Raw genomic sequence first — 9,207 nt, 5'->3', positions numbered from 1 at the left:
TACCTCTGAAAATGTAATCAGCCTATAAGATAGTTGCTTAACTTCCATCTTATAACAATAATTGTGCAATTGTTTAATTAGCCTATGGGATAATAAATTATTGTTAAAAAAATGTTTATTGACATCATCAGTCATATAATTAATTAACTACATGGATAGACTTATAAATGTTGGTATGAGGTAGAGCTATTGCATGCATGTTTAGTTACTTTATTGACAAAAATCTTAATCTGAAGCACGAGAATAATAAAATAACATTGAAAGAATACTCTACAGTCGCCCATTTATATAAAAAAAAGTTGCTGTGTGGTTTGATGTGTCTATTTTGGCTTTTATGTTGCCTTCTGACTATGTTTTGACATTATACTTACATACATACAGCACTGTCTCTCTAAAATCATTTACAGAGTGTACTATCCCTGTCATATCCACCTGACGCCCATGGGTGGCAGAGCAGTTCTAGACCACTGCACGGGACGGCCACGCGGACTCTGCTCTCATTGGTCGCCCGTGCGCCTCGGCTCGTCCCCGTCGTGTCTCCTCGGTTTTTCCTGGCATGACCTTTTCCCTTGGCAACCACTTCCTCCGAGCATCCAACACGGCCATCTTTAATTTTAACTCATTCATGAAAAGTTGTCTGTCGCTTGTAAACAGATCGCAGTAGCGCGGTGTTGCTCGCCAAAGAAGCAGACGGACACGGCGCATTGTTTGTGTGTAGTTTTCCTGCGACCGCTTCCAAAAAAAAAGAACAGAGAGGCGAGCCGAGCAGCCGCTGTCCACCGAGAATAAAAAGCGTACGTGCTTGACTGTTGTTGTGGCGTGTAGTCCAGCAACAGACGCGATTCACTCCGATCTTTAGCCCTTTATCTGTGGCATTATGACAAGTATGCGCTATGCACGTGTCGGCGTGTCGTAGGACGTGTTGCGTTCGGTACCGGTGCCGCAGAGTCGTGCGTTTTGGGGGGAAAGCAGGTGGAGCGGTGTCACTGCATGTCTGAAGGGCAACAGACTGGACACTGCCATCTTTGTGTTGTCAAATTTGAAGGGGCTCGTGTATTAATAGCTTTCTTGATACAAAATGACTATAGCCAAGATGTATTCCAACAAACTACTTAAGTACCTAATGTTTTGTCAACATGCATAGCAAAAACATGTTATTGTGTAATTATAATAGAGTAGGTGAATTCATATAACCGAGTGTTTGCTAATAGTAACTCTTGTTTAGACTTGTATGAGAGCTCATAACTTTGATTGCTCTTGAAATAGTTTGATAATATGCTATAGAATAAGCCCATCCATAAAATTTGCACACAGGTTGTTCAGTTAACATAAAAATACTTAATTTATGTTTACCTTGTTCTTTGTTTTGTATTTTTAAGATGCGAAAGAAGCAGACTGCCAAACAGAGGAAGACTGAGGACTCGTCTGTTGTCCAGGAGTTTGTTGTTGAAAAAATAATACGCCGCCGTGTCTCCAACGGGAGAGTAGAGTACTTTCTAAAGTGGAAAGGATTCACAGAGTAAGTCAGATGTCATTCTATTAATAAGAGAACCAGCCTATGATATGTGAGTAGTCATTGTAATGCATTTGTGTTGTGGTTACAGTGCAGACAACACATGGGAGCCTGAAGACAACCTTGACTGCCCTGAACTCATTGAAGCTTTTCTTGTGAAAAACACACATCTGACTGAAAACACTGAAGAGGAGCTGTGTCAGATCATGCCCAAGGAGGAAATGACTGAGCAAGAAACTGAAATTGTGAGTACTTTTCACAGGGTGTGGGGCATGTATGGAGAAAACTAATGTGTGTTTTTTTGAGGAAGTTCCCATGGTCAAGTTGAGTTGTTTCAAATGTTAAATATTTCTCAATTTCAGTGATTGAGTTTACAGCATACTTGTTGTTTAAACTACTCTACTACTTCTACACTATTACTAATACTATTACTTCTACTTCTACTGCTACAACTACTACTTATGATACTATTGCTATCGCTATTTCTATTCCTATTACTATTAATAACACCGGTAGAGGTGGGCAATATATTGTCTAAAAAATTATATATTTGAACAGGCTATATGCTAAAATTGTCTATAACATACTGTACCTAACTGTAACCATGACATTCACAGTCACATTTGACATCATCATTTGATTAGCATTATCAAGTTAATGATAAAAAGCTGAGGTATTCATTTTCATCAGGATCACCCATCACTAGATGCTTGGATAGTATTGTGATCTGGCTAAACATATTACATGCTTTTTCTCTTCTAAACCCTGCGTCCTTTTGTCCTTGTCATTGCTGCAGACCTGTCTACAGTCTCAGCAGCAGACTGACAGCAGTGTCCTCCAGCCAAATGCTGAGCTGTCGGACTCCAAGTCTCACCTGAGCCCCCGTCAGGAGCCTGAATGCATCATCGGCGCCACAGACCGAAGAGGGGAACTCATGTTTTTAGTCAAATGGTAACACTGTTGCTTTCCTATGTTTTGTTTTCTGAAATAACTGCTGTAGTAATGCCATCCAGTGTGCAATCTGGATTACACCATGGCTTTATCTCTCTTGTATCACAATTTTTATACTGTTACTATCTGTGCCCTATCAGTGAAAAATAATTAAGTAATTTATACAAGTTTTAATTTTGAAGTTGTATTGTTTTGGTGGTGCATTAAGTAACTTTTTTTCTTAAGATCCAGTCACATGCTTGACAAACTTATCAAACTTGCCTTTATTCAAACTGATGCGTTTTTATTGCCCAATAATATCTGATGAACATGCACTCTTACTGCAAGCATGGTCACATATTTACAGATCTGACCTGTGACCTGCTCTAGTGGCATCACCTGCTCGTTTGTATTGATGCCATACTGTTAAACATTCTTAGCAGAGACAAGTGAGTGACTGACTCTCCACTTGAAAAAGTTACCTTTAATGACAGTTTTCAATATCAAATTTGTCCTTTATACATAAAAAAATATATCTGCTCTCGTCTGGAAAAACAAATAGCCCTATATACTGTAGGTTAGGGCTGTAATGGTTAAATTATTGATGTTATTCAAAGCTCATGTAGAACTTTTAGAAATTAAGGTATAATAGATCAAATAATTACCAAATTTTAAATGTTCTGAAACTGTGATATCTGTTGTTCATAGTTAAATATTTCTTGTGCAGGAAAAACTCTGAGGATGTGGCTCTGCTCCCGGCGCGTGAGGTGAGCGCCCGCTGTCCTCAGGTGGTCATTGATTTTTACGAGCAGAAGTTGACGTGGCACTGCAGCGAGGACGAACAGTAAGACAAGGCCGTCATGGTGCAACGCAGAACTCACCTGCTCCTGCACCCGAAGCTCAGTTTACCCTTCATCTAATGCCCCTGTAGAACGGAGATAGGCCCACTGTGTGAGATCCCAGTGGAGGAGCAGTGTGGTGGCAGGTGTGAGAAAATGAAATCCCAGGGGAGGGGGCATAGATATCGGGTAGAGATGGTGCTATGTATCCCATGGTGCTTGGAGGGCGATGGACGTTTTGATGGGAATGTAATGAGACCAAAACTAACAGTTGTGTTAATTTGGGGCAGACTAACCTGTAGCAGCTTAAGTTTGTGTCGTCATGTAGGAGACACAATCACTGTGGATATGTGGTGTTTTTAATCCCAAACAAGCATTTACCCTGTAGTTGTATTTAGTTAGAGTAAGAGGTGGGAGATGTATCTAAAAATGATAATATCACAGTTTTTTTGTTTTGTTTTTTTGGATATATGCAAAATTAGAATATCAAGTATACACTAGGTCAGAAAATTTTAAATATAAATACAATTTGCAACGTAATTTTTCAAATAAGGTTACAAAGTGATCATTCCTAACTTTTGCTTAGCTTTATGGGATTCTTGAACCCCAACCACAAGATTTACTTGTACAATTTGACACATTTCTTATGGATTTCTTTAATATTGGATCATCTAAACACTAATAGTGATATTCATTTTTGTCTATATCAACCACCCCTATAGATACAAAAATGCTGCAGAGTGAGGAGTCATTTGTTGTTTAGTGAGTAGTCTGACTGATCTAACTGCTGTGCCTCGAGACACTGTAACCTTTTCACTGTTGTTTAACTTGTGTCCATTTATAACCTTAGTTTTTCTGTATCTTGCAGTGTTACTCTGTGACCTTTATGGTTAATGTGTAATTTTGTAAAACATTACTCAGCAGAAAATCCCTAGTTTCAATTTGCAGCTATTTACCAAAAATCATTAACAAGAAGATGGTAAAAGATAATTGGCTGCGTGAATGCCCCTTTGGCGTCACACATAAAATTGGCGAGTCATATGAAGGTTAAAGGGATTGTTTAATTGCAGCACTTTAGCGACCGCCTGTTGGATTTACAGGGCATTGTCTTCCTGTAGCTTCAGGTCAATGTGACTACCTGTTTTAACCTCTCCCGTCAGTGTTATGGGACTCTGATTTGTCCAGGAATTCAACCTGCTACTGATTTTACTGTAAACAACCTACTACTGTTGACCACGAATCTGTGAATGTTTGTGAATAAAATACTTTGTGCATCTATTACATTTTTGGTGTTTTTTATGTAAGTTGATTTATCATGGGGATGCACATTCTGGTTGTTTAATAGGTCACTTTATCAAACAATCATGGATTAGTTATTAACGACGTGATGTCAATGTACATTTTAAATAACATCTTATCAAAAAGTGTCATTAAAACTAAGGCAAATTATAGACTTGCGTATTTTGGAAAAGGTGGGTTAGGTAGGTTTTCCAGTGGCAGGGTATCTTCTCTTTCATACAGTTTAGTGAGTAATTTTAGATTGGCTATAATAGCCTATAATATGATTGATTAATTAAGCATTTTAATATTTCAGTGTTTTGTTAATGCTGACTTATTAGAGGTTTCACACATAATTTACATCACAATAAAAGTCATGCGGTTATTGATGTTAATGGAAACAAGTTGGCACAAGCACACGTGCCATGTTTGTTGTTTATGAGTTGGAAGTTTTTCACTGCAGCCTGTGAGGGGAGGAGCTCCAGCAGCCGTGTGTTTCTGAAACCTTTGTTCATGAACAATAAAACATTAAAATGAAATGCACCGCAATCATCACAATCTGAGGTTTTTGGAGTATGACAGAAGACACCACCACAAAACAAGTAAGACCGTTTTCCCATTAAAAGAAAGTAGCTTTTTATATTTTTGTTCATTTAGTTCAAAGTACATTACCTTACTATATTGTGTAAATGTTGTTTGTTGCAAGAATGGATATTCTTTGAGAATTTCCGTTCCTGATTTTGCCTGTCTCATCAAGATGCTTCCTCTTTCCATCTACAAAAAACAACTTCCTTTTTTACTATTTGTTATCCTGTGCGCTACATGTGTCAGTGTCTCCTCTGCCTTTTCCATGCAGCAGACAATTAGTGTTTGGGTTCGCGACCCAAGAATTCAGAAGAATGACTTTTGGCATGCCTACATCGACTATGAAATCTGTCTCCATGTGAGTACAATTACATATCATTACAGTTACACATACTTCTGTTGTATGCTAAACCTTTGCCCTGTTTCAGACGAACAGTGTTTGCTTCACAAAGAAAACCTCCAGTGTGAGACGAAGATACAGTGAGTTTGTATGGCTCAGGCAAAAACTAGAAGCGAATTCCCTGCTTATGTGAGTGTACCCCATTAACTTTCACTTTTGGTTTGAATATCTGAGTAAAAATGTGTTACATATTTTGTAGGATAAAGCTTCCAGAGTTGCCTCCCAAAAACCCTTTCTTCAGCCTGAATAATGCGCGTCAGATCACAGAGAGGATGACAGGGCTGCAGAGGTTTCTGGAACAGTAAGTGTGAGCTCTCGGATCAATGCTGCACTTTGACATGTTTTTGTACAACAACAGCTGACGAATCACAGTTTACATATGGTAAAAGATAGAACACAGGAAACCTCTGGTATTTATTTTAGACTCTGTTATGTGTGACTCTGACTCAGCTCTTACTTTAATAAATATAATCAGTATTTTAAGTGCATGTGATCCAGTTATGCACTGTGTAACACTCTGTAACCACACATGTTGCCACAGGTCACCAGAAAAACGTTTAAGCCTTCTTTTTATTTTTATTTTTTACCAGATCTAATACATTAACAAACTCAGCAAGGACTAAACCAAGTCGTCATAAAATCTAAAGATCTGAATTAATAAAGTGGAACGAATAATGTTTTGATCACTGTAGTATCTATGTCTGTTTTTTTATTGTTTATCTTTTATGTTTGCCTTTTTGGTATAGCTATCTTTTCATACTGAATACAAGGAAACTATAATATGATCTTCCTTTATGGCGGCACATATAGATAAACTGACAATTAAAAACCTTAAATTGAACCATTTTGCTGTTGTTCCAAATCTATGTGATCATATGTCTCTTGTGTACAGGATTCTTCAGAGCCCTCTGCTCCTGTCCGACAGCTGCCTGCACCTCTTCCTTCAGTCTCAGCTCAGCGTGAACAAAATGGAGGCGTGTGCCGAAGGGAGGACGCCGTTCTCTGTGTCCCAGGCCGTGCAGCGCTGTGGCCTCAGACGTTTCCACTCAGACGAAGATCTGCACAAAAACATGAGCCTCAACTGGGATTCAGACAGGTACAACAATATAAGAGTCCACTGTCCTTATCCTTATCTTTAACAAACATATATTTCATTGGTACTTGGTAATTTGGGCAAAAATACTGAGGAACCTTTTGGACGTAACATCTGATTTATGTATTATTGATTAAGCCAGACAGGTGTGCCATAAACTGTGGAACTATTAAATAAAAGTCTCAAGCTATGACTTTTTTTTTTTTTTTATATAATTTCAACATCTGATTTTCTCGCAGGCTTTATGAAAGTGGACAAGTACCCAGAATATTGAGTATTGTTACTTAAAAAAAAAACAGTAATAATAAAAAAGTAAAGAATGGTGTGATAAAACTACTAGGACTAAGAGACTCAAATAAATGTAACTCAATGCTGCTGCCTAACATCTGTCTAACATTCAAACATCTTTTTGCCTTTCAGCTCTGAGTGCACTGAGACTGAACCATCGCTGCTAAACAAATCCCAGAGTGCAGCATTATTCCGGTATCCAGAACTGGACCAGGAAGACTCTCGGAACTGCACATGTGAATCTGCATGAACTTTCACCAGATAACTGAGCTTTTGGGCTGTTACTCGTTACTGCACTTTTACCATAATCAGTCAATCTTCAGTGTAAAAAGAATATAGCAAATGTGTTTTAATAATGTTTGTTTAATAATGGTGCATTTATTGTTTATACTGTCCCACATCAGTGAAGGAACATGGCTCTAAACTTATATCGAAAGCTTTTATTAATACTAGTGCTAGTATTGGTTACATCAAAAAGCCGCCATAGCACACTAAACATTAGGTATAATAGTTAGTCATTACACCTAATAATTCAAATGTGTTTTTATAAATTATGAATTGCAAAACCAAGGAAAAGTCTAATAAATGACATGAACTCTATTGCAGCAATGCTGTAGTAGCATGTTTCCTAAAGATGGCAGTGTTGCTGCATCTAAGCCCTTTATTCATTCATTCTTACATTACTTACATTAAACACAAACAAGTTAAGTATAGAAATTATATCCAACATGAAAATCAAGCTGACTGTATAGTAAAGAATATGATGTTTTCTAGAGCAAAAGGGAAGAGCTTGTCATAGACTGGCTGCAGTGCTTAGCAGGCTGACATGTGTAATAGGCTCTGTGCAGACGCCCCCTGTCAGGTGTGTGCTATAGGACGTCCTGTAGGGTCTCCATGGACCTGCTCCTGTCGTAGGGGTCTTGCTGTAGACAGGCTACATTGCTCCCCGCTGAGCTAAATGCCAGCTGCACTGACAGCGCACCTTTTCAAACTGTCTCTGATTGTGGTTTTCTTTAACATTTTGTCCATTGTTCTGAGTCTACTCAGAATACTGGTGTTCCCACAGTGAGCAGCAGCGCACTTATGCAAAGGTAATGGCCACTAAACATAGTGACAGCACCTGACATATCTATGCAGTTAATTAGATTATCCGAGGCTCTGTGCGCTGAGATACTCATTACACATTCACACAGTGCAGACAATGGGCCCAGCACAGACAGGTGACGTCACCTCTGCCTCGCTCAGAGCACTTTGGACAGAAGGGAGAGCCCACAGAAATGGAGGAGTGGGTGTATATGGGCTTTTAAGCACATCTAAGTATGCAAATGAATCAGACTTCTTTGTTGGCGCTTAACTGTCTGAGGCAAATGACTCTCTCCTTCACACATATATGCCCTGGCACTGCCGCACATGTTTACTTTCGAACCATATTTTATACAGCTGTTAATACCTCCAGAGCACAGAGACTGTTTAGTATTCAGTCTAGATGTTCAAATAGAAATATAGCCCATTGTTTTTAAAGAATCTCACAAACACATTTCATCTCCAATAGTAGACTATATAGTGATACAACTCCATTGTATGGTGAACTGAATAATTTAGGTTTTAATTTTAGGAAGAGCAAAAACAATATTGACATGTTTTATTGGTCTGCGTCTCCGTTCCAGTGGCGGTTAACCTTGAAATGCCATAACCTGGTCTGACACTTGGGTTCTGCTGCCATGACAACATTGACACTTTTAAATCCATGAGATCAATTGGTTCAGTCTTGTGCAGAATTGGTGACCCTCAACAACTTGAAATTATAATGAAGTAAAATACAATACAGGGAATACAGGATTTAGAACATAAATATCAAAATCTTAAGAAATTGTATTTTTTAAATTATTATCAGTGCTTGTGCATGTAGGTGTATCTGTGTAGCATAAATATACTGTTTAACACAAGCAAGAAAATAAGATGAGTGAAACAGCTCCTTTGGGAAATACCCATCTGTCTCAAACCAAGTCAGCAAGTCTTTGCCAGACCAGAACAAACCCCAGCTCATATTTGTGCTTTTTATGCTTGTGTTATTATTGATTCACTTTGTGGTGTAATTAACAAAAAAAAATATACCCAACGCAACTAAACAGTAAATGTAAAATTCTTTCTAATCCTGGCCAAGCATTTTCCTCACAGCCAAAACAAATGGCATATGCAGATTTGCTCCAGTTGTGACCCATTAGAAATAAATCATAAGCAGCGTACTTATTTTGGCAGTACCTCCTTTAGCAGAATTTAT

The 9,207-nt window shown here is 38.4% G+C and overlaps 3 protein-coding genes across 4 annotated transcripts in view; 2 read left to right on the top strand and 1 right to left on the bottom strand.

Moving 5' to 3' along the window:
• The window catches only part of osbpl3b (oxysterol binding protein-like 3b), a gene marked incomplete at its 3' end in the record, with an annotated part of 71,740 nt that extends 70,312 nt beyond the window's left edge, over positions 1-1,428 (bottom strand). Inside the window, exon 1 of the mRNA XM_055163883.1 lies at positions 1,354-1,428. The remainder of the gene's footprint in view (positions 1-1,353) is intronic.
• On the top strand, positions 549-4,563 carry cbx3b (chromobox homolog 3b). 2 transcript variants are annotated; one of them, XM_055164097.1, is made up of 5 exons: positions 549-710; positions 1,380-1,519; positions 1,605-1,758; positions 2,310-2,464; positions 3,171-4,563. In XM_055164097.1, exons 2-5 carry the CDS (start codon positions 1,380-1,382, stop codon positions 3,289-3,291), a joined length of 570 nt encoding a protein of 189 aa, XP_055020072.1. In that variant the 5' UTR covers positions 549-710; the 3' UTR covers positions 3,292-4,563. The 2 variants fall into 2 exon arrangements, with proteins under 2 accessions (XP_055020072.1, XP_020792967.1); XM_020937308.2 differs by having other exon boundaries at positions 549-794.
• Positions 4,564-5,039: 476 nt separating this feature from the next.
• On the top strand, positions 5,040-7,566 carry snx10b (sorting nexin 10b). Its single transcript, XM_020937206.2, has 6 exons — positions 5,040-5,162; positions 5,417-5,503; positions 5,574-5,674; positions 5,745-5,846; positions 6,438-6,641; positions 7,059-7,566. The coding sequence occupies exons 1-6, from the start codon at positions 5,136-5,138 to the stop codon at positions 7,174-7,176; spliced, it is 639 nt and encodes a 212-aa protein (XP_020792865.1). The 5' UTR covers positions 5,040-5,135; the 3' UTR covers positions 7,177-7,566.
• Positions 7,567-9,207: the final 1,641 nt, after the last annotated feature.

Source organism: Boleophthalmus pectinirostris, unplaced genomic scaffold (assembly GCF_026225935.1).
Source record: "Boleophthalmus pectinirostris isolate CB_2022bp ecotype Guang Dong unplaced genomic scaffold, ASM2622593v1 HiC_scaffold_6, whole genome shotgun sequence".
Lineage (NCBI taxonomy): Eukaryota > Metazoa > Chordata > Actinopteri > Gobiiformes > Gobiidae > Boleophthalmus > Boleophthalmus pectinirostris.
The sequence above is the reverse complement of the archived record's forward strand: the minus strand, read 5'-3'. Positions and strand labels throughout refer to the sequence as shown.